General features: G+C 46.3%; 2 protein-coding genes across 7 annotated transcripts in view; both read left to right on the top strand.

Annotated features, from left to right (window-relative positions):
• LOC133425183 (protein Shroom2-like) overlaps positions 1-17,941 on the top strand; it is a 30,851-nt gene extending 12,910 nt beyond the window's left edge. For all 6 annotated transcript variants that reach the window (XM_061715887.1, XM_061715886.1, XM_061715884.1 and 3 more), the window contains 7 exons: positions 29-2,144; positions 7,924-7,961; positions 9,209-9,754; positions 10,225-10,734; positions 13,459-13,633; positions 16,620-16,892; positions 16,967-17,941. In XM_061715887.1, the coding sequence (XP_061571871.1) occupies positions 78-2,144; positions 7,924-7,961; positions 9,209-9,754; positions 10,225-10,734; positions 13,459-13,633; positions 16,620-16,892; positions 16,967-17,239 (3,882 nt within the window). In that variant the 5' untranslated portion in view covers positions 29-77 and the 3' untranslated portion in view covers positions 17,240-17,941. The remainder of the gene's footprint in view (positions 1-28; positions 2,145-7,923; positions 7,962-9,208; positions 9,755-10,224; positions 10,735-13,458; positions 13,634-16,619; positions 16,893-16,966) is intronic.
• A 1,518-nt stretch (positions 17,942-19,459) lies between these two features.
• Positions 19,460-24,444, top strand: LOC133425188 (claudin-34-like). Its single transcript, XM_061715897.1, has 2 exons — positions 19,460-19,582; positions 21,062-24,444. The coding sequence occupies exon 2, from the start codon at positions 21,255-21,257 to the stop codon at positions 22,008-22,010; it is 756 nt and encodes a 251-aa protein (XP_061571881.1). The 5' UTR covers positions 19,460-19,582; positions 21,062-21,254; the 3' UTR covers positions 22,011-24,444.
• Positions 24,445-24,796: the final 352 nt, after the last annotated feature.

Here is a 24,796-nt window from a genome sequence, read left to right as displayed (position 1 = left end):
TTTAAGCAGCATTTCATTTTCCTGACAGGTCTGAGGCGTCCACTCACGGCCACCACAACACCCGGGACTCGGTGAACATGGAGAGGCTGGAGCGTCCCTCCCATCCCTCCCATCCCTCCCATCCCTCCCATCCCTACCCGGCGGGCCGGCTCTCACCTCCCAAGTACGCCAGCGGCGCCGAGCCGCCCTCTGGAGCAGGAGGCAAGCGGGACTCTGCGTTCAGCTGTTTCTCCGGCGGCTCCGGTGGCTCCGGCCCTCTGGTCCACGACTCCAGTGCAGCTGGCAGGAAGGGAACAAGCACCGAAAACATCTTCTTCAAGGGCCTTCCGGGCGAGGGCCCTCAGCAGAACGACCACAAGTTCCCGCCGCCGAGCGCCGGGACCGGCTGGGAGGAGCCGCCGGGCTCCCGGGTCTCCGTCGCGGGGAGGCTGCACATCGGACCCGTGTGGCAGGTTCCAGACAAGCACACGTCCCAGTCTCCTCCGCCCCCGGTGCCGCCCCTGCGCAGCGACAGCTTCGCCGCTACCAAGGTTTTCCCGTACCCCGACGGGCCCGCGGGTCCGGCCAAGAGTCCCGGCAGGTCGTGTGAGAAGCCGGCAGACTCCAGACCTCAGAGCTTCAGCCAGCTGCACCAACACAAACTCTTCTCTCTGTCCAGCAGCGACGTCAGACCGTCCCAGCAGGCGGCGCCGCCGCCGCCGTGCCACCAGAGGCAGCACAGCGACGAGAGCCCGTTCTACCTGCAGGCCCGGGCCGCCCCCACCCAGACCCAGAGTGTGGGGAACTACTACCGCAGCCTGCAGGACCTGCCCACCAACGCCTTCAGCCGCAAGCAGGGACGCCACTCCACTGCACCCCCGCCCTCGGAGAGCGCGGGACGCAGCCGCTACTACAGCCTGGCGGGGAAACATCTGGTCCAGATGCCGGAGAGCAGGGCCCGGCCCAGGACGGAGGGCTGGAGGGGGGAGGTGGAGAAGCTCCGCTGCCTGAACAGCAGCCAAGCGGCTTTCCAGGGATCCCTGAAGACCAGCGGCCAGGCCAAGTACCCGCAGGCCCAGGCGCCTCACGGGGCGTCCCGCCTCGGGAACGGCCTCCACTACGACCAGCTGACCTACGAGCTCTCTCTCCACAAGAGAGGGGAGGGACGCTTCTTTCCCACGCATCAAAGTCATGACCCAAACAGTCTCTCCAGACACCAGGACCCCTGGGTGCCTCAGGACGACCAGCGGATCTCCCCCCTGAAGACGCCCCTCCTGCACTCCCTGTCCCAGGAGAGCAGGGGCCTGGCGGAGAGCAGGGGCCTGGCGGAGAGCAGGGGCCTGGCAGAGAGGCAGCCGGCCCCCACGCCCACGTCCTGCCAGGACGCCAGCGACGTCATGGCCACCGGCGGGAAGGCAAATCGCCGCGGCGACCGTTACGCAACCACCTTACGCAAAGAAATCCAGCAGAAGCGAGCGCAGCTGCAGAAGAGCCGCAGCGCAGCGACGCTCACCTGTGACGCGGAGGACGAGGAGGAGGCGGAGGAGTGGCGCTCGGCGGCCGCCTCCTTCTCCAACACCTACAAGGTCCATCTGAAGGAGGCCCAGGCCCGGGTCCTGCAGGCCACCTCCTTCCAGAGGCGGGACTTGGAGCCGCTGGCCCCCGAGGTGCCGGGGCTCAGAACCTCCAGCGGGCGCGTCAGGGGCCGCCGGCGGTTCCACCCGGCCAAGAGGACGCACTCCTTCTCCGAGCCGGACCAGATGGACAAGGTGGGCGTGGACAGCTCGGAGGAGCAGATCCGGTTCTCGGAGGACAAGCCGGCCTTTGCCAGACCCGCGCCGAGGACGAGTGCCGGCACAAACCCCAGCACAAACCCCAGCACCAGCATTGATGAGGAGGACAGACCTGGGAGGCCTGGAGAAGCTCCGGCAGCCACGGACCACAACCTCCTGAACCCTGGACACAAGCAAGTCCTGCTGGACCAGCAGAGGCTCGGGACCTTCGCCGAGTACCAGGCCCGGTGGACCAGGCAGAAGTCCTCAGAAGCCAAGACACAAGGACGGTTTCACTCGGCAGAGAACATCTTGGATGCGAGCGCGGACGAGAAGAACATCTGCATCCACGAGCGGTCCAGATCCTCCCCTTCAGCAGACTTCTACGCACAGGTGACCACTAGTGTTTCAGTTTTAGTTTTAGTCTAGTCTTTGGGTCAAGCTATCATTTTAGTTTTTATTGGTTTTAGTCACGTTCATTCTCCTTTTAGTCATGTCAAGTTTCAGTCGACTAAAAGTCTGAGCATTTTAGTCTTATTTTAGTCCGAATTGTCCAGGACCATTTTAGTCAAAGATTGTGTTTAGCCAAACCCATTTTACAATTCAAACAAGGTTATCTTATTATTAGTGCCAAGGCTGCGCCAAGTGGCACGCCTCCTCCATAGCTATGCAATAGCAATGGAGGAGTAGTGCCTCTTGGCACAGCCAGAGGCACTATTGTTATCCTGCGCGTGTATTATTCATTTTCCGGACAAAACTTCGGCGCGTAACTAGTCCCGCAGCTTTGAGAAAACGCGAAAAGTAAAAACGTAGAAACGTGCGCCTTAAAGGGGACATATTATGGCATTTAATGTGTATTTTAAAAAGGCCTTGAATGTCTTAAAAACAAGCTAAAGCTTGTTTTTTCTACATAAATCAGAAATTCAGCCTGTGGGCCATGTCTCTAGTTTTACCGCTTCTAAAGCCTTTTTCTGTGCTTCATTCTGAGGTGAGGGGGGGCTATGATAATGAGGATCTGTGCTGATTGGCTGCTTGAATGACGTGTAGCAGGCGAGGAGACAAAGCGTCGCTCCGGGGAGAAGAGCAGCGGCTGCGTACACAAAGCGTGTTCCACGGTTCAGCGTTAAATCGACACATACCCTACGCCGTAGGCTCTGCGTTGGTGTAACGCGGAACCATAAATCAGCCTTTTGTCACCTCGTCTTCACACAGGAAGATTTAATTTAATTCTAAACATTTACACCACAGTTCTTTACTCCAATTCATCATTTCATTTATGTTACAAGACAAATGAATCATGTTAACTAAAGAAATCACAACACTGAATTTTCACAAATGGCAACTTTATTGTTAAAATATATAAATAACATTTATGCACTATTGCTGGCTCAAGGAAGGACCGTGCGTCTTCTGAAGGTGTCGTTGAAGCTTCAGGTGCATGGCAGATCTGAAACCATAAAGAGAAGAAAAATGTATTACGGTACTAATAGAGCCGCCGGAGCCCCGAGTCCGGAACTCCGGGCTCGGGGCTCCGCCGGAGCGCCCGGGTTCGGAGCTCCGGGCTCCGGGCTCCGGGCTCCGGGCCCGGAGCTCCCCCGGAGCCCCCGGGTTCGGAGCTCCGAGCACGGAGCTCCGGGCCCGGGGCTCCTCGACGGTCCGGTCCGTGAGCAGCTCCGGTGCTCCGGAGATAAGCTAAATACTTAGCCCATGCAAAGATCATACAAATATAAATAACATAAAAAATTAACGTCACTTACCGCTGACTCGTGTGCAGTTGCCGGCTCCGTACTGTGGGCACTGATCCTTTTATGACGGGAAAATGTCGATGCAAAACCTCATTTTAACTGTCCCTCGCTGTTGAAACAGCCAGCGCCTCTAAACAATGGCTGATGCTCCAGCCGGCGGAGAGAGCTGGTCGTGGGCGTGGTTTCAGCAGCGGAGGCCGACCTATGGAAATGAGCGCCTATGGTGACGTCACCATAGGCGCAGATTCAGAATGGGCCGTGGAAAGTCACATGACACTGGAAGATTCTGCAGGGCGGGGGTACAGACCTTGCAGAAATTCATGGGATTTCATCTTCCCTGTGCTGGCAGGGTGAGGGGAGACCACTTTATATATGTTAAAACAAGAAAAAACTTGTTTTTTTATAATAGGTCCCCTTTAAGCGGGCATGTATCTTTCTCATACTTGCACGTAGAAATGTAATTAAAAAAAAATAAATGTACACTTTTCAAGATATGAGCGCTCAAGCGAGGACTGGAAATCCCTTTTTTGTCAAATCTAGAGTGGAGCTCTAATTTTCTAGAGTGGCAGAGACAGTAAAAAAATGACCTTAATTTTTATTTGTAACTCGAGCTCACGGCCAAACCGTGAAAGCCTGACAGATAATTTTTGGTCAGAATGTAGACATAGATGTTGGGATTCATAAAATGTGACTTTGACAGGCGGGGTATGCACAAAATTTAAACTGGGGGGGCTAAAGCTGCGCCAATTCCTGCCTCAGTCCCCATTGACTGCAATGTAATTAAACGTTTTCTTCAAAAAAATATCACTTTGTTTTCGAACTGCCGTTACTAACACATTTTAAGGAATATCGGAATAAAATTAAGATTGTCAGAATCTGCCGGGTTCTGTGTCTCTCACAATGTCTTTGTTTTTCTGGTAGGAGCTACGGTTTTCTCACAAATCGGAGTTATTTGAGAACTTGTCACAAGGCAAAAGCTGGGGTTTTCTCAGAGCCAACCCGGAATGTTCTGAAGTTGAGGTTCTTGTTGCCCCTAGCAACCAGAGCTCAGCTGCTGAGTGAATGACTGAGCCAGAACTGGTCACATGACTGTCAGTACGGACTTCATATCAGCCCCCCAATCTCGCACTCAGAAGGCATGCCGATTTTTTTCCAGTGGCCAGCCGCGGTACTGCAACCAAAAATCCTATGGGGCACAGAAAGCTTTTTTCCCCATAGACCGCAATAGTAAAAGAGAAGCCTCTAAAACTGTTCACAGGACACCTCCAGCTGTAATCACCGGCAATTATCTAATAATCTAATAATCTTTGTATTCTATATTTTTAAGTCATGGACTTTATATCCGTCAAAAATGTTTTCTAACGGCCAGAAAAGTCAAAGAAAAGTATTTTTCTGGCCGTGACGTCACGGCTGACGTCACAGCCGTGTCCGTGCATTCCACGGATGTATTATATTAATATATATTATATAATTATATTATATTAATACATTAATAATATATGTAATACTATACATGTAATAATATACATTAATTAATATATTATATTAATACATATTATATTAATATTCGCGTCATTGCCCCGGGGCATGATGGGAGGCCCCAGAGCATCATGGGAGGTGACTCAAATGCGCATGCTCTATGGGCCGCATAACGCGGAAGTAAACCCGGAAGTCAGAATTTTTTTCAGCGTATGCGCTGGGTGAGCAATTTACATTGAAATGAATGGGCGGCCATTTTCGATGTTCCATCCAGTTAATATTATAGATCCATGCTTCATATACTTTAACTTGGAAAATGGAGAAATCTGAACCCTGACCTTTTGACCTTTGACGATCACCAGTCCTGCTGGGAACCGGTTCATGGGATATATATATATATATATATATATATCCCATTATTATTGTATATATAAATTTGTATATTATATATACAAATTAGCCCCGCCCCTCCTTCTGATTGGTTGATATGTTATAGTCCAATATCTTTTGAATGGTTTGACATACAGAGTAATGGTTGGTGTCATTGGACTCTGTATTGAGTCCTTGACCTTCATTGGTGCAAATTAGCCCCGCCCCTTCTTCTGATTGGCCGATATGTTATAGTCCAATAACTTTTGAATGGTTTGACATAGAGTAGTGGTGTCATTGGACTCGGTATTGAGTCCTTGATGTTCATTGGTGAAAATTAGCCCCGCCCCTTCTTCTGATTGGCCGATATGTTATAGTCCAATAACTTTTGAATGGTTTGACATAGAGAGTCATGGGTGGTGTCATTGGACTCGGTATTGAGTCCTTCAATTTTCAATTTCAATTTTATTTATTTTGGTAGGGACAGTGTACATCAATCAACATTTTCTTTTAATAAAAAAATAAAATGTAGATGCACCCAGATTGCAGCCATAGGCTGATTTACATCGGTAGTCCCCCTGCCAGATGTAATCAGCAAAAATCACAACAACAACAATAATAATAATCACAAAAAAAGAAAAACAATATAGCACACATAACATGGCATGCATTCACAATAAAAATGACAATAAAAACGTGCTGGGGAAATGAATGGTTTGAGAACTAAAGTGCTGTAGTGCTATTTTGTATCTGCTGTGGTACATGATAAATAGTAATAAATAGTTGAATATTGGGCCGCTCGGTGGCGCAGTGGGTTAAGAGGCGGCTCATATACTGAGGCTACAGTCCTCCTCCTGCAGCGGTCGCGGGTTCGAATCCAGCCCGCACACCTTTGCTGCGTGTCTTCCCCGTTCTCTCTCTCTACCCCTTTCCAGTCTGCATCTCCAATAAAGGGCCACTAGAGCCCAAAAAAAATCTTAAAAAAAAAAAAAAAAAAAAAAATAGTTGAATATTAAAGTGCTGCCAGTACATGAGTATGGTACATGCAAAAATAAAATAAGTGAAAGTAAAGAGAAAAAAAAAAAAAAAAGAGGGGGGGGGGGTCTGTACGGGGTGTGTAGATGAAGTTTGAGATTGCAGCAATGCAAAGTCCGGTGCTTAGTTATTGTTATAATTGTGACTAGTTGTGGTTGTTATATTGTGAACTAATTAATTGATAAGCAGTGGAGGAGGAACCAGACAGTCATAAATACGAAGTGATGATAGATAGAAATTAATCATAGGAAAAAAAAGAAAAAAAAAGAAAAAGAAAAAAAATATTTATATTATAGGTATTGAGTCCTTGACCTTCATTGGTGCATATTAGCCCCGCCCCTTCTTCTGATGGGCCGATATGTGAGTCCTTCACCTTTATTGCTTGCAAAATGCAATAATGTACACAAATGTGCAGCAGCCCGCCGTGGCACTCCCGAAATTTCTGCAAGGAAATTGTCTAGTTATATTATTGTTATCTTTATAGACTCAAGAATACATTCATTCCAGATACAGAAGACTCTAATTTGAGTTTACAACTAGGGGTGGGTTAAAAATATCGATATATCGATATTTTATCGATATACATGTGTAGGAACAATTATCGATACATAAATCCAAGTATTGATTTAAAAAAAAAATAAATCTTTTTTTCTTTTTTTTTTTTTTTTTAATCCCGATTTTTTTCCCCCCCGTTTTATCACCCAGTACTCCTTGCTAAGTCAGTCCTGGGAATTGCTCCCTCTACCAACCCCGGGAGGCCCTACACTGAGCTCAAGTCTCCTCCTTAACCTGAGGAGTGAGCAGGCCGCTTCTTTCCACCAGTCAGGGTGAGGCTTCTCTGGCATAGCAATGGAAGGATCACGTTATTCCATTATTGTAATTAGAATACCGATATCGTATCGGAAATCGTATCGTCTTGGGACCTAGTGTATCGGAATCGTATCGTATCGGGAGGTCAGTGATGATACCCAGCTCTATTTACAACATATTTATTTTTCGGCATTTCTCCCTGTGTTTTTCTTTTTCCACGACACATTGGATTTTCTTTTCCACGTCTATGTAGGAAAGTGTATCCAAAGATGGATCTTCTTCTTCTCCAGCCCCAGAGCAGATCCCTGCGTTTCTCTATGTAACTTAGTTTTTAATGGACGTGAACCTAGAGCTCTGCGTTAACGGCATCAGCCTCTAACCTGCAGCTGCATCTTCTGGATCTGATTCCCCGCTGCAGCGACTGGGATTGAGGACTAACGTCACCCAGCAGCGGAACGAAGAGTTTTTTATTTTGTAATCTACATTTTAGTCTCGTTTTAAATTCGTCTACGATATTGCATCATATATTTATTATTAATTATCGTTATGGTCACATGACCAGCATTTTCGTTGCATCTCGTCTCGTTTTCCTGTGCTGATAAAGGTTCGTTGACGACGATATTTAGTCATAATTTTCATTGACGAAAGCAACTTTACTGACCCTCCAGGCTTCATGACCAAAAAACCTGACATTATCCTTTATTTTGGACTTACTCTGTTATTTTGTCTTCCAGGAGATCCCCCCCGCATGGAGAGATCCTCAGCAGAGCAGGTGAGACTCCTTTAACGTTAAACATGATTAAGGGTCGATTACATGTAGAGACTCAAATATCACTTACTTTGCTGTTTTTATGACACAGATTGTCTCTGATTGTCTCTGCCGTCGTATCAGGGACAGAAAACGTGACATTTGTGAGGCTGTTTGAAAGCAGCAGAGCTGGTTTGTTCACAACGGAAGCGCTCTGAGTTTTTATTGATGAGCTTTGGTCCTGGAGGATAGGAAACACTTATGGATCCGGTCTACGTCCAGGTTTCAGTGAGTCTCCGTGTTCTGCTTGCAGCAGATTTCTCAGACATCACTGATGATTTATTAAGTGCATTAAGCTGCCAGTAACGATTAAAGGAGCTCAAAAATGTTGGTTTAGAAGCGGTTCTGAGGGGAAGCGCGTCTGTATTCTGTATTGATGCAGGTACAGACAGAGACCCAGAGCTGCTGATTCCATCTCCTGTTCCTCTCTGGACATTTGTATCTTCAGTATTTCAGTTTAGACTGACGTGACTTTGTTGCTCGTATTTGCTGCACAAACGTCAAAATAAACCGAGGACGCGTTGAAGAAGTGTCCACATTTGTAAATAAAGTTCCAGAACCATCAACCACCAAATCAACAATCAGAACCAACACCAAACTGAGATGCTACAGTGGCAGTGGTGGATGTATGGAATAAATTAGATAGGGATTTGAAATTATGTAGAACCTTAACCTTATTTAAAAAAACATTGAAAAGAAGGATGATTTCCTTATATTAAATTAATGAGTGGTGATGCTTGCTATGTTGATTTGGGTATTTATTTAATTGGTGATTTGCTTTGATTTTTTTAAGGATGAAGGAAACATGTAGACTGCACCTTTATTTTAAATATCTCTTTTATTTCTTGAGGAATCTTTGTTATCCCCATGGAGGCAATTTGTTTTACCGGCAGTCTTTCTCTTACTTCTTGCTTTTATTTCATTAATTTAATTAATCTTTTTGAGGTTAGGCAAATAATAAGCTTTGCTTCAGCCTACCCCTTTTTCGGTCTAGATGTTATTTGTTTATTTGTATATTGGAAACTTTTTTGTAATGTTTTCTTTAAACAGTGTATTTGTTTTCTTGTTGTCATTTTTATTCTTTGTTTTTTTTTTTGTTTCATGACCGAAAATAAACTAAACTAACCTAAAACCTAACCATACATTTCTGCTTGACAGACTTTTTTTTTTTGCAGAATTTTGACTGCGTTTGTTTTTGTTTTGCGCTGCAGTGAGACGACGGAGAGTAGGTCACCTGACCACAGCCGGCGGTCGGTGGAGGGCCTGGTCCCAGCACTCCCCGACCACAGGTCCAAACCAGACCCTGCCAGTACCGCCCACACCGCACTCTCCCCGGGCCGGCGCAGCGTCAGCCCCGACTCCGGCTCCAAGCAGCCGGCCAGGAGCCTCCCGCCGCCACCCAGGCCCCATTTAGGTCCTCCCACCACATCCTTCCCCCAGGAATCTTCAGCTGGCGCCCACTCCGACCCGCCAGCGCTCCGGCCTCGGTCCAGCCCGGGTTCTGACAGCCAGCACCTCGCCACTTCCCACGCCTCCCCGGCAGGCTCCCCTCGCCCCGGCGCGACGCCGGCACCGGGCGGGAGCGGAGGACGTGCAGAGGTGGAGCGGGAGCAGCCGGCACCACCTCCCTCCTCCGGCCCGACGGCCGCTCTGCCGCTCCCCGGGTCCGACCGGGCCAGGTCTCCTTCGCCACAGTTCGCTCCACTGAGGCTGACGGACGAACCGCCCGCGGTTCTGCAGGATGACTCACGGCTCAGGTAAGCCGCTTAGCCGGGGCGCTGCGTCCCGCCTCAGCGTCCCGGGTCGCGTTCAGCTTCTCCCTCCTGCTCCCGAACGGGCTTTGAGTTTAGGAGGAAGAAGAAGAGACTCCTCACGGGTGAAGGTTATTTAAGGAGGACTTGAATGAATTTAACTGTGTGTGAGTTAGTTTAGTTCCTGTAGTCTGAGGCGGGTCCAGCCGGAGGCTGTAATTTAGTTAAAACCACACAGCCGCGGTGCCTCCGGACCTCCATCACCGTCCGCGCTCTGATTACAAGCTTTTAAACTATGTTTGGTCAAACTCAAAGCAAATATATGCATTTCAATCTTTTTCTTTCTTGTGTGTTTTTTCTTGTCTGACTTTTTCTATCATTGAGTCCGAGTGAAGCAGGAGAATGTTGCATCATGGGGAAACACATTAGATTGACATGGTAATGAGTGGCTCTGATCTCAGGTTCTGTTTCCTCAGGCGGGACGGAGAGCCCTCGGCGGTGATGGACGCCAGCAGCTCGGCCAGGAAAGTCCCTGTGAAGATCGTCCGCAGCGAGAGCTCCTGGCAGCGCGAGGGTCAGGCGTACCTGCCTCCCGTCACGGCGGCGTGCAGCATCCCCGGGCCGTGCAGCGTCCCCGGGCCGCCCCCCGTCCCCTCCCTGGGCACGGCAGAGCACCCCGCCTCCTCCCTGTTCAGCGCCTACACCCGCCCCGCCTCACAGGACCAGGACGGGGCCTCGGCACCGGGCCCCGAGTCCAGGACAGCCGGGGTTTCGGAGGAGGACGCCAAGAGGGAGGAGCTGGCGAGGGACATCATGGGCAAAGACAAGTCCCTGGTGGACATCCTGGACCAGAGCGGCAGGAGGACCACCATGGACCTGATGGAGGGGCTGTTCCCCCCGGAGGAGCAGGTCCTGGAGGGGAAGCAGCAGCGCAGGAGGTCCCTGGGCTCCAGGATGCCCAGCTCCTCCCCCCGCAGCACAGACAGGTGAGACCTGGGGTTTCTCTGCCTGAGCTCTTTAATCATAGAAATGTGGAAACATCCTTGTAGGGAAACAATTTAACTCTATTTTGGTCTCAAAGCAGAAAAGAGTGAGTGATCAGTTGGGCTTTTAGAGTCGTCAGTCTGCCCCCTGCTGGACTAACTTAGTCCCTACCTCACTGTTCATGATCCAAGTAAAGTTGCTTCCATGAATGAAAATCATCACCAGGGCCAGTCCCAATCCCACTCCCAATCCTCCCTAGTCCTACTTTTCAGTCCTACCCCTAGATTTTGCACGTTCCCGTGAGGGTAGTGGTGTCCCAATTCCTCTTTTCATGTAGGGCTAGTGGACATAACGAGGGCTAGTGGACATAACGAGGGCTAGTGGACATAACGAGGGCTAGTGGACATAACGAGGGCTAGTGGACATAACGAGGGCAAGTGAGTATGAATCTAGCCCTTCACAGCAAGGGATTTCAGATGCTGACTCGCTGATCGAGGGCCAGAAAAATTTCCCAGAATGCAATTACGTCATCATTTGCAGACTGAATCAAACAAAAAAACATGGCGGACATTTCTAATTTTTTAGTGAATAAAATCAATATTTTGAGTTAGTTTCTGCATAAAAATGCATTTTGATTACATTTCTAGCAAGAAATATATTTTACTTTCATAATATTCACTCAGTGACTGATCTCGCCAGAATAAAGGCTGATTTATGGTTCTGCGTTACACCAACGCAGAGCCTACGCCGTACGGTGTGCGTCGCCGCGTAACCTACGCCGTAGGCTCTGCGTCAATTTAACGCGGAACCATAAATCGCTGGCGGCTCTTCTCATCCCGAAAACATCTGAGCAAATTTCTTAAGAGGCGTTATTTGGATAAACTGAGCCCAGGTTGGGGATCTTAACGGTTACTTTTACGCCTGAAAAAATATTAAAACTTAATAAAGTGGCATATTAACAGCGCTACAGCTGAAATTAAAATAGCTTTTGGCTCTGGGATTCCTGATATGGTGTGACGTATGTACCTACGTAACTACGCAGTCGCTTACGTACCCGAACCTAAACCACGCAGTGACGGAGCAAGTGGTGTCCCAATCCCTAGGGAACATTACAAGGGCCCTAAGGTTTGTGGCTTCATTTTTAGGGCTAGTGGTAGAAAGTAGGGGGTGTATTGGGATTGGCCCTAAATCATGTGTCATGTGACGATAACGATAATTAAATATATAATGCAATATCGTAGAGGAATAAAAACAAAACTAAAATGTAGATTACAAAATAAAAACTCTGCTAAAATGTGTCTTCATTTTCGTTGACCAAAACGAGACGAAATGTTCTACCAAAGATCCTTAATGTCCATGTTTTCAGTAGTTTCTCTGGTTTAATGTCCATGTTTTCAGTAGTTTCCTCTGGTTTAATGTCCATGTTTTCAGTAGTTTCTCTGGTTTAATGTCCATGTTTTCAGTAGTTTCTCTGGTTTAATGTCCATGTTTTCAGTAGTTTCTCTGGTTTAATGTCCATGTTTTCAGTAGTTTCTCTGGTTTAATGTCCATGTTTTCAGTAGTTTCTGGTTTAATGTCCTTGTTTTCAGTAGTTTCTCTGGTTTAATGTCCATGTTTTCAGTAGTTTCTCTGGTTTAATGTCCATGTTTTCAGTAGTTTCTCTGGTTTAATGTCCATGTTTTCAGTAGTTTCCTCTGGTTTAATGTCCATGTTTTCAGTAGTTTCTCTGGTTTAATGTCCATGTTTTCAGTAGTTTCTCTGGTTTAATGTCCATGTTTTCAGTAGTTTCTCTGGTTTAATGTCCATGTTTTCAGTAGTTTCTCTGGTTTAATGTCCATGTTTTCAGTAGTTTCTCTGGTTTAATGTCCATGTTTTCAGTAGTTTCTCTGGTTTAATGTCCATGTTTTCAGTAGTTTCTCTGGTTTAATGTCCATGTTTTCAGTAGTTTCTCTGGTTTAATATCCATGTTTTCAGTAGTTTCTCTGGTTTAATGTCCATGTTTTCAGTAGTTTCTCTGGTTTAGTTCTGCTGGGTGACGTTAGTCCTCAATCCAGTCGCTGCAGCGGGGAATCAGATCCAGAAGATGCAGCTGCAGGTTAGAGGCTGATGCCGTTAACGCAGAGCTCTAGGTTCACGTCCATTAAAAACTAAGTTACATAGAGAAACGTGGGGATCTGCTCTGGGGGGGAGAAGAAGAAGATCCATCTTTGGAAACACTTTCTACATAGACGTGGAAAAGAAAACCCAATGTGTCGTTGAAAAAGAAAAAGATGGGGAGAAATGCGGAAAAATAAATATGTTGTAAACTCAAATTAGAGTCTTCTGAATCTGGAATGAACGTATTCTTGAGTTTATAAGGTAACAATAATATAATAAGATCTTTGACTAAAACTAGACTAAAAGACATGACTAAAAGTAGAATGAATGTAACTAAAACTAATTAAAACTAAAATGATAGCTTGAGCCAAAGACTAGACTAAAACTAACACAGGCTGAAAAAACAACCCTAGATCCAAGAGTTTAACTGGCTTGAATAAGCTAAAATGTTCACTTAATTTCAGATGTTACAGAGGCAAAAACTTCATGAAACAGTCAGAACAGCTTGGAGTCCGAAGTACGACGATTTTAGAGTAGAGACGTTTTTAACGCCGAGTCCCATTCCTGCCGAGGGTTACGGCTACAGGACTGCAGCGGTTTACACCAGTCTGCCTCTGTGTTTGTGCCAGGAGGGAGGACGAGGACGCGTGTCCGTCGGCAGCAGCCTCCCTGGTGCCCAGCTCCTCCTACTACAGCACGTCGGCCCCCAAGGCCGAGCTGCTCATCAAGATGAAGGACATGCAGGAGCAGCTGGAGGAGCAGGACTCGGAGGACGAGCTGGACGTGGACCTGGCCAGTAAAAAGGTACAACACCAAATTTAACTTCCTATTTAGGAAGGGGGGAAAAACCCACAAGGGTCCTTGAAATACTACTGAGAAATGTGATAATAAATAATTAACTGAAAGCTGACTAATGGAAATCAGTTGCTTTTGCAATTTCAATTCAATTTTTCAATTCAATTTTATTTATATAGCGTCTAATACAACAGAGTTGTCTCTAGACGCTTTCCAGAGACCCATACCCAGAACATGACCCCCGAGCAGTTATTACATAAACAATGGCAGGTAAAAACTCCCCTAGTGGGAGAAAAACCTTAAGCCAAACAGTGGCAAGAAAAAACTCCCCTTTAGGAGGGAAGAAACCTTGAGCAGGACCAGGCTCATAAGGGGGGACCCTCCTGCCGAGGGCCAGACTGGTGGGTCAGGGACGGCAACAGCACAGCAGGCAGGTGGAAGCAGCAACGGGATGACCGGGGGTGGGGACCGCAGGCCAGCACGCAGCTCCCGAAGCTCCGGCCCAATCATCAGGTCCCAGGTTGGGGTGCAGGGTCGGGGAAGGGTTGAAAAGGGGCAGGGCCAGGGAGAGGAGTCTTGACGGACAAACCTTCTCCCCCGCCTGCCCGGGCTGTTACCCTGCCCCCCTCACTCCCACACTGCAGGTTCCGGTGTCCGGCAAAGGATGCTGCAACATGGACAAAAGAGAGAAAAGGGAGGAGAAGGGGGGGCCAGCACAAGAAACTACAGGAGCGACTCTGACACACAACTTCACACAACTTAACTTGAACAATTTGGTTCAACAGAATCATTAAGAAGAACTAATCAAACTGTCCTGGACAGATGAGCTGTTTCCTTAGAAAACAAGAAACGGATAATACGAACGGAAACCAAAGAGACCGGTATTGAGAGAAAATCAACTAAAAACATTTGTACTTGCGTATTATTAGATTTGTGTGTGCGTAACTTGCTCCAAGTTACGGACAAAACCATAATTAAGAATTCAAAAAAACCTCCTACACAAACACAAATCGTTAAATACGCAGGAATCGCCTGATACACGCACACAAGGGTATAAATACGTACAAATAGTTTTGAGACTCTTTTCTCGCCAGATTTGTCCATACATGGTGCGTTTAAGGACTGGTGGAAAGCTGGTTAATCTGAACTTTCAATTCAATTCAATTCAATCATTTTTATTTCAAACCAACAAAACCACAACTCTCGTACTACAAAACAAGAACAGAAAGTTACAGGACACCATTGAACAGAACAAACAACAATACCAACAACAGACACTATAACAAAACAAACACTGTTTAAAAGGGGATGGCAGAAGCAAAGCTTATTCATTTCCATCCCCCGCCAACACACATATAACAAAGACAACCATAACACAAAGTTACTCCCTTAACCCCTCTTCCCCTCAATCATTTCATTTCTTTACATCAATTTATCTCCTCTTCCCTTTTATACATTTCAAAGACTGCTTTTTTTATCAATTATCACGCCAAGAAATGTGATATGATCCACTCTTTCAATACTTACATTATCTATTATTATTTGCACTGGAATATCAACTTCACCTCTGCCAACTTTCATCTGAGTCCAGCGTTATTCCTTCTGATACTAAGTTACGTATATCTCAGAACACCGTGGTTATAACACCTTTACTTTGTAATAGTCTGTTATTCATCATATGGACAGATCTGCATTTATGAGTCTCACAAATGTAATTAAATGTTTTAAAGCAACGACCACTAGGTGGTGGAAAAACTGTCATATTGGGAGGCAAGAGGACGGTGATGGTCTGAAGTAGGTTTACCTTCTTAGGGGAGGTAATTAAGTAGAATCACAGGCCTAGTCTTGAATCTGTGCAGCTACAATGAAACCCAGTGTTGTAGTTGCTAGTTACTGCAAAATAGTAACTAGTTACCGTTACTAGTTACTTCATTAAAAAGTAACTCATTTAGTAACTCAGTTACTTAGACCAAAAAGTAATGCGTTACTATGAAAAGTAACTTTTTAGTTACTTTAAATAAAAACATTATTTTAAATGCTCCCATTAATCCCCTCTAGCCTTCATTTCAGCAGGTACTGTATGGATTTGCATTGTCCCTTGTGTTCTGGATTCTGATTGGCTTATCAGTCTCCCCGCTTCTTCACTTACTGTATCAATAACGTTGGTCGCTTAGCAACAAGCTGAGAACGACCAATGAGCTTCAGCAGCAGCTCAAGAACCTTTTATGAATCGTTCATTACAGTCTCAGATATAATCCATGGTGTCGGTTTATAAGAATCTTTTTGCCCAGAAGAAAAAAGAGCGAAAACAACGACCCATAACTATGTTCTTCTCTGGAAAAAACACCCCTGCACCGCGGCTTTAGGAGAAAAAGACGCTGCAGAGTCAGGATGCAGCGGCTCAGTCAGAAGAGCAGTGAAATACGTGCATACCTACGTACGTACGGGCGGCGTTGATCTCCGCAATTTGAACCTTCTATAATAATTGTAAAAAGAATTTCACTTATCATGGGTTCTTTTTGGAACGTAACCCCTGCGAAAAACGAGGGATTACTGTAATGACAATATCTCCCGTTGCGAAACTCGCCTTCTCTTGGCTCATGACCGTCATGTTTCTGAATGCTTACACACTCACACACACACACCCACTATGTTTCCTCCGGTCTCCGTGTGGGGAAAAAAGGCTTCACTGTAGCCAGAAATAACGGAGTAACGCACCGTTTGGTAACGGTAACTGCGTTACTGAATTTAAAAAGTAATGTGTTAGAGTATTAGTTACCGCAAAACTAACGGCGTTACTGTAACGCGTTACTAAATAACGCGTTAGTCCCAACACTGATGAAACCTCAAGACCATCAAGACGTTCTGGAGACGACGGTGCTGCCCAGAGTCAGAGAGCTCGGTCTCAGCGGGTCCCAGGTCTCGAGTCTCGGGTCTCGGGTCTCGGGTCTCCGTTCCCCCAACAATAAGAGAGATGCTGTGTTTGTGTCTCCAGCAGGAACTGATGTTCAGCCTGGCCAGGAAGCTGCAGGTTCTGCGCGAGGCGCGGCAGAGCCTGCAGGAGGACGTGCAGGACAACGAGGCCCTGGGCCGGGAGGTGGAGGCCACGGTGCAGCGTCTCTGCCAGCCCAACCAGCTCGACAAGTTCCGCATGTTCGTGGGCGACCTGGACAAGGTGGTGAGTCTGCTGCTGTCGCTGTCGGGCCGGCTCGCCCGCGTGGAGAACGCCCTCAACGGCCTGGAGGACGAGGCCCCACCGGAGGAGAAGGTAACGGCCCTCAGGTTGACGTGGGTCTTCGTGAAGATGCTTTTACTGACGTGAAAATGTTGGTGTCCCTCCAGCGAACCCTGACGGAGAAACGCAAGCTGCTGATGAGGCAGCATGAGGACGCCAAGGAGCTGAAGGAGAACCTGGACCGCAGGGAGCGGCTGGTGTCCGGCATCATGGAGGCCCACCTGGGCGCCGGCAGCCTGGACGACTACAGACACTTTGTCAAGATGAAGTCGGCGCTCATCATCGAGCAGCGCAAGCTGGAGGACAAAGTGAAGCTGGGGGAGGAGCAGCTGAAGTGCCTGATGGACAGCCTGCCGCTGGAGCAGAGGCCGCTGCTCTGAGGCCGTTCATCCTTCACTCATGTTTATCAGTACTGACTTCTACTGCTCATCAGGTTTAATCCTCTCAACCAAAACCTCCCTGGACCTAAGAGCCTCAGGACATCAAATATTTACCTGCTCACTACCCGTGAGAGCATGACGGAGGAGTGGAGGCTTCTCTGAGCCTCAGCTAGGAACACGTGACGACATCCTGGAAACGGGCCGAGACGGACGACGAGTCGCAGCTACATGAACCTTTACCGAGTCCAAGTTCAGGAGAAAACTGGTCCGGACGGCTTCGATTGTACAGATGAACAGAAATGGGGGGAAGATTCTGCGTATTTATGGCGTAACAGTATTTTAGGCACCATTAAGTGTTGTTTTTTTGTTGCTCGCTCAAATATCCGACTCCATGGATCAACCTTTCGTTGGTTTTCATGAGAATCAAGTGAAACATGAGTGCAGATGAAAGCCAGCGGTTGTCCTGGCAACGGCAGCGGTCCTGCACCAGGCCGGGGTTGTAATTACGGATCGAGTGGTTGCGGGTTTAAAGTAATATTTTCTAGTAATTTATGGTAGCCTTTTTAAAGACTTTTATGAAGAAAGACAAAGTGTTTTCCTATTAATTTAATACCAATCAAGACGTGCTCTTTTCTTCTCTCTTCAGTTTGTTTCCAAAAAAAAAAGGTGTTTTATTTAACGGTCGGTTTTAAAAGCGTCTCCTCAGACAAGATACCCACTAATCTGCTCACTGCCTCCTTTTTTTGTTCAGTTTTTTGTTCTATAGGAGCAAATGTAGTGTTTTCTGTACAGTGAAATGCACCAGGATTTTATTTTCTCTTTACCTCACTGGGCTTCAGTTCACTGCTTTGACCTGAGGCTGCGATCCAAAAATCCTGACAGGTTTTGACAAATGCTTGAGATTTATCTTTATCCTTGATTGGGATAGTGGGTAGTTGATTTCTTCAGATGTGCCTCCAACAGCCTCCCACCACTCTGGTGTTCATCACCTTCACGTACCCGGATCCCCCTGGGGGTCAAACCCTTGGATTCAAACACTAGGGTTCATTATCTCGGGGTTCACACCTGTAGATTATCCAAGTGGGTTTCAAACCATGGACCTTTATCCCTGTGAGGTTCATGACCGTAGATTTAAAGCCGTGAGGTTTGCACTCCTGGGGTTCATGTTTGTGGTGCGGATGCTCTTTTACCATCTTCAAGGCATTAAAAACGCTGAACAATGAGCTGGAGTTTGATGTTTTGTTGTCTATAATAGGTTTTAGCTTTCAGCCTTTACAGGGCGAGCGGTTTGATTTTGATGCCCTTTGAAGGGTTTATTAAATAATAAAACAGACTTTGTGGTCTCAAGATTAACTGTTAAATCGTTAAATACAGTAGATACATGAAAGGAATTACAGCGTTGTTTATAAAAGTATATTTCTGTTGACGGATCACCTTCATGATGAAATGTTAAAAAGGAACCTGAAATCAAATTAACTTAAAAGCTTACCTCACTTACTAAAAACCCTCCCTCCCTCTCTGCTGTGCTTCAGCTCAGCCCCCCCCCCCCCCATGCAGAGCAGTCTGGGCGGTGCAGGCTGGTAACCATGGTAACCATCTTCCATCGCTGTTGCCAGGCGACAAACGATTTGAGACGATTGCTGACCCCGTCTCCCGTCCACCTCCCAGTTTCTCCCCTCGTATGCTGATTTACATTTTATTTTCATATATATATAAAAATCAGTAAAATTACACCAGAAAAATATAATTGATCTTTTAAAGTATAATTATAGATCTCTAATCCTTTTCTATGAAGACATCGAACTTGAATAACAAATACCTCTACTGTAGTTTTTGACTCCTCTTTCAGCTTCAGAACTGCTAACCAGTTAAAACAGAGATGTTCCATCAGGCCTTGCTTTTAAAAGCTCCTCTACCTGTTGATGTATGCTCATCTTTTTCATAAGTGAGAGATTCAGATCCTCAACATAAGCTCTTTTACTGGATCTGGCAGCCACCGCTGTCGTTTATCGTCCTGAAGGAGGAAGGATGAGGATCGTACTCGTCACGTTTTCTCTCATCCACACGTGTGATTTATTATTTCTGTCATGACAAATTAAGTTAAAACAGATTTCCGTTTGCTCTGCTGAGTCCTCTTGATGCATCGGACAGTCTCCACCCAACATGAAGAAGAAGAAGTGCGGTAAAGGTGTGCAGAAGTGGCTGCAGCCATCGCCGCCCGTATCCTGTCAATGATTGACGGGGAAGTTGTGTTCGTGTTTGCAGGATGAGGAAGTGTTAAAACCTTCCCGTTCGGCGCGTCAGCTCCAGGTCTGTGTTCGGAGACGGCAGAACGGCTCTCAGGTACGTTTAACTTTGTCAAAAGTGAGTTTATATCTTGTTCCTGTTTCGGTTTGTAAAAATTAACCCAGGTCCGCAAATCCCCCCTGAAGGGACAAGCTGATGGATTTTAAGTCAGCGATAAGGATGAAATTATAACTTCTTTTCCTTTTTAAAGCTGCTTGGAATGGATTCATATTTATTGTATTCATTCAGGTTTACCTCCACGTTTGGAGCCAAATCAGCGGAAACCTTCCTGTCTTTTGACTTTAAAAAGATCAAATAAAAACTGATGGATGATGTAGAGTTTTATACCTTTTTACCGTCAGAGTTATGAAATTCAAACCAAGTCAAACAGATCAGTGGGCGTGCTGGGAAATGATTGATTTAGTCCAAACATCGTAAAACCACAGCTTCGGGAGCGCGGTAGTTTGTTTTGTAGATTTCATCTAATCTTCATGTAAATGGTTCATTCTTGAACTTTAAAGTCCGTCACACAACCAAGCAAAGCTTTAAGGGCTTAACTTCTCTGACACGAAACTAACTTCACTTCTGTGTTTATCGATTATCCATTTCAAGCATTTAAGGTGGGGTTTTCTGTTCCTTTCAGGACATTTTATTGCACCTTGTTTTCCATTGTGAGTAATGCTTTATGCATGTCTCGGTGAATATTTTACTTCCTGGAGGTTCTTTCTTATTTTTTTTATTCCTTTTGTCACATTTGGGCCTGTTTTTTCCTTTACCATTTCCTTCACCCGGTGTATAGTTCAGTTATAAAGAATTTAAACTCTTAGTTGTAACGAAATTAAAGAGGGAAGAACACAAACTAGCTGGATTATGATGCTCTGATATAGGGCTGGGCGATATATCGAGATTTTAATATATATCGATATATTTTCAAACGTGACAATATCGTTTATATCGATTAAAAAAAATATATATATTTTTTTTTATTATGATTTTGATATAGCTTATTTTGTGACAAATTGACTTGAATGTCTTATTTGAGATTTGCACAAATGTTTTGTTATTTGCACAACTGTCAACCTCAGTGGAAAAGTCTGCCTGTTACTGTCTACATTGTATTAATTGCACAGTGTATTTTCAGTTAATTGTTATGCAGGAAAGGGATATTTGCTTTATTTTATTCAAGAAGCATTTTTATTTTATATATGCAGGCAGTTTATTTTTATTTCATTTGTTTTATACATTTTGATATTGTGCAGACCCCACAGAAGATGGCACAGAAAAAATATCGATATATATCGAGTATCGCCATTTAGCTAGAAAATATCCAGATATGACTTTTGGTCCATATCGCCCAGCACTACTCTGATACCTCTGACTCGGTCAGAGGTGTGTTTTTCTGCTGCTAATGAGTGTGTGTGTGTGTGTGTGTGTGTGTGTGTGTGTGTGTGTGTGTGTGTGTGTGTGTGTGTGTGTGTGTGTGTGTGTGTGTGTGTGTGTGTGTGTGTGTGTGTCCGGCTGTTCCTTGTCCACCAGGTAACCCTGGCAACCAAAGACTACGACCAGAAAAGGTGACCTGCTGACGGAGAGAGGGACTAACCTGGAGCAGGAGGGTGGAGTGATCTGACGTTCCAGTCTTACAAATGTGGCACTAAACCCGTGGTCCTGAGCTCCGGTTGGGGTCGGAGGAACGTCCTTGATGGCCTGAGGTCCCGCTGCGTCTCCAGCCATGACCTACCTGGCTCACACGGCCCACTCCCAGTTCGGCGCCCTCTGGCTGTCCTTCATTGGCTGGACGCTCACCACCATGGCGCTGGGGCTGGTCCAGTGGCGGGTGTGGCAGGTGTCGGACCGGGGCGTGGTCACCTCGGGCGTGGCCTGGGTGGGGCTCTGGAGAGCCTGCTTCAACAGCCACACGGAGGTGAGCGACGGCCTCAGGGTCATGTACTGCAGGTCCATCCGGCTGACGGAGACCTTCACCCCCCCGGAGATCGCGGCCGGGCAGGTTCTGATGATGCTGTCGTTGCTGGTGGGCCTTTGTGGGAACGCCAGCGGCGTTTACGCCATGAGAAACGCTTACTTCGGCCTGGGGAGGAGCTCAAAGATCAACCTGAGGTTCGTCACCACCGGGGCGCTGTGCCTGCTGGCCGCTGTGATGTCACTAGTGCCTCTCCTGTGGAATCTGAGCTCGGTCGTGACCAACCAGACCATCACCTTCCCGCCCGAGTTCAAACTGCCCACGGCGCCGCAATCGCAGAGCGTGGGTTGGGGCATTTGGGTGGGGGTGATGGGCTCGGCCCTGTCCATCGTGTCTGGGATCATTTTCTGCTCGTACAAGTTACCGGTGATGCTCCGGCCGAGGACTCTGCCTCTGAGAGAGCAGCTGCACTGGGACGGGTCCTCGGCAACGCCGGACACCCAGGGGGCTGTAGCCGTCTCCTGTGGGAGGGACAACCCTGCGTTTCAATCAGAGGAACACCTGTGATCGGATGCTCATGGAGTTGAACGGGTGAAATTTCAGAGGACATTTTCATTGACTTTCTCATACACTTCAGCGTAAAGACATTTCCTGACTCTTATGGGGTTCCTCAGGGCCCCATTCTGGGATCACAACAGTTCTGCCTTCATAAACTACCACCAGGTAACTTTATTAGAAGACGGAGCATCTCCTTTCGCCTCTATGCTGATGACACAAAGCTCTATCTTGCACCTTAACTAGTTGGCAAATGTACTTTTCAGTGAGTGCCTCCCCCGTAGTTACTGTTGCTAACTTGGACAATCTGTCGGGATTACTTAGTTTGGACTGATAGCTAAGCCAGGCAGGAAGGAGGGGGTCCACGGGAATCCAGGGCTGTCAAACCTAGCATAGCTTGTCTGGGAGGAGGGAACTGTGGTAATCAGTCAGTCAGGTCCAGATTCTCAAAGTCCCATCAAGAATTTGTGGGGTTTCTTCATTCTCGTCGTCCTCTCCATGATGCCAGGAGCATCTTCTAGCTGGGCACGATGACATTGAACTCTAAAAATTGTACCATAGTTCAGGTGCTGAAGGATGAGAGGAATCAGTCTTGCAAGAACTGAACCTACAACAATTTTTACTTGAACACATTGAGCTACACGGTCTGCAGCTCTTAGGCTTCATGAGCAGTTTTCAGTTTTCATTGCAAAGCAACACGTTGCACCAAACAACCAAACACCTCCAGATGTTAGGAGAGACGTCTTCGAGAACAAGAGGAAGAACTGTCCTGGAGGAAACTGTACGAACGCTTTACTTCTTCTACCTTTATTGTAGACCCGTCCCAAGGCTGAAGGAGTTCTCCACTTCCAAGTCCCACCTCAGGAGTAAAACTGCGACTCCTGAAGCGGTAGAGAGAGAACGCCAGGTGAACGTTTCCTTGGATGTAGTCTTAGCGGGTCACAAGCCTCACAAGACCCGTGAACCGCCCTGGGATTTTGAACCAGGTTGCAGAACCAGAACCAGCGTCAGTTTCTCCAGCCGACTGATTCAACCCGCAGAGAGCTGAAAACAAGAGGGATGTGCCTTTATTAAGGAGTTTCGGTGCATTTTTCTGTTATTTTTCATGGTTATTGTTCATTCAAAAGATTAAATACCTGTTTACCCGCAGCGCTGTTAAAGTCCCGATTATTTAATTTTAAGTGTTTCAGCAGCCATTTTTAACCGAGCTTCAGTCGGGCGTATAATATTCTGGTAAACATCGATGATGGTAACGAGGCAGGAAAACAAGCCTGATGATCCCGTCTCCACCACAAAAGACGAATGCACCCCTAATTATGGATGGATTTGTGGTTTAACCACAAATCCATCCATAATAGAACTTATACTTTATTGTCACTATGCATGGGTACAGTGAGATTAAAACAGCATCACTTTTCCAGTGCAAGACAGTGCCAACAGATACAAGAAATATAAATAATATAAAAAGGTTAAGGTGCATTTTTAAATAGTCAAATCGAGACCTGAGATCCTATCTACAGATAATTACACATATTTACACATGCGGTGGACTATTGCACAGAATATTGCATAACTAGGGGTGAATTATTCTACTTTCCTCATTTTTTATCAACTTTAAAATAAAAAGAATGGAGTTACATAATTAAAAGTGTAGTTAAGTGTTAGTTCACGTTATGATAACTGATGACGTCGTTAATTATCAGGGCGGGTTCATGAGGACCTACTAGAGAACAGGTTGAGGACGTCGTCACTCAGCAGATCCAAGTCAGCTTGTTCTGAAAAAAATAATCATGATTATAAATTAGATTGTAATTTCATATATTGTTCAATTTGAACACTCAGACTGAAATGTTTCCTCTGTTCGTTGGAATGCGGTCGACATCATTTGTGTTCATACAACAGCGAATGTTGAACTAGTTGGACTGATAAGTAAAAGTATACATGACTCGGAATCGAAAAAGAGACGAGAGTTTGAATCATGAGACCAGTTGCAAGACTGCTGACAGTTATTGATCCACCGACATCGTCATCCTGCTCAAACCTGAGTTCAGGTCAATGTCTTATTTCCAGGATGAGACGCGTCAAGGTCAAGGTCAAAGCCAAGGTCCTTCCTCCATGCAGCTGTGAGACTACACAACCAGCACTGCTCACAGTAGACCACATAACAACCTGACAATAAATGTACATAAAGGGAAATAATGTGCAATATCATTCACTGCAACGTGCAATTATGTAAATATCCATCTGTAAATATCCGTCTGTTATTTATTTATATACTAGTATTTCTTATTATTTATTTTTCTTATTATTATTATTATTATTGTATATACCAGTTTACTGTTTATAGTGTGTTATTATTACTGTGTTATTACTTTTCTACTGATGCCTCTTGCTTTTGCACTATCCCCTTTGCTGCTGTAAACTGCAAATTTCCCCTCTGTGGGACTATTAAAGGATTATCTTATCTTTTCTTATCTTGTCATCGAGCTTCCAGGAATAGGAAGGCCGGTCCGATGTCATCAGCGTTGCCTTCACAGGTCAGAACACAGTGAGACATTTCACTGTCGCAGCGCGTTGAGGTGGTAGGTTTAATGACCGAGGATGTTGGTTAGAAATCTGATGAACGGAGACCAGAAGCAGCCGGACCGGAGTCCTCCAGGCGTTTCACCTGGTCGTTGATCTCCGGCGTGTAGAAGTGTCACGTTTGTGATGGTCATTGTTTTACTCTTCATTTCCCCCCGTGTGGTCTAAGATCATTTAGTAAAGTTCATCCATCTTTGAGCCGTTCTGGTCGGCTC

The sequence above is a fragment of the Cololabis saira genome, chromosome 24, assembly GCF_033807715.1.
Source record: "Cololabis saira isolate AMF1-May2022 chromosome 24, fColSai1.1, whole genome shotgun sequence".
NCBI classification, from domain to species: Eukaryota; Metazoa; Chordata; class Actinopteri; order Beloniformes; family Belonidae; genus Cololabis; species Cololabis saira.
The sequence above is the reverse complement of the archived record's forward strand: the minus strand, read 5'-3'. Positions and strand labels throughout refer to the sequence as shown.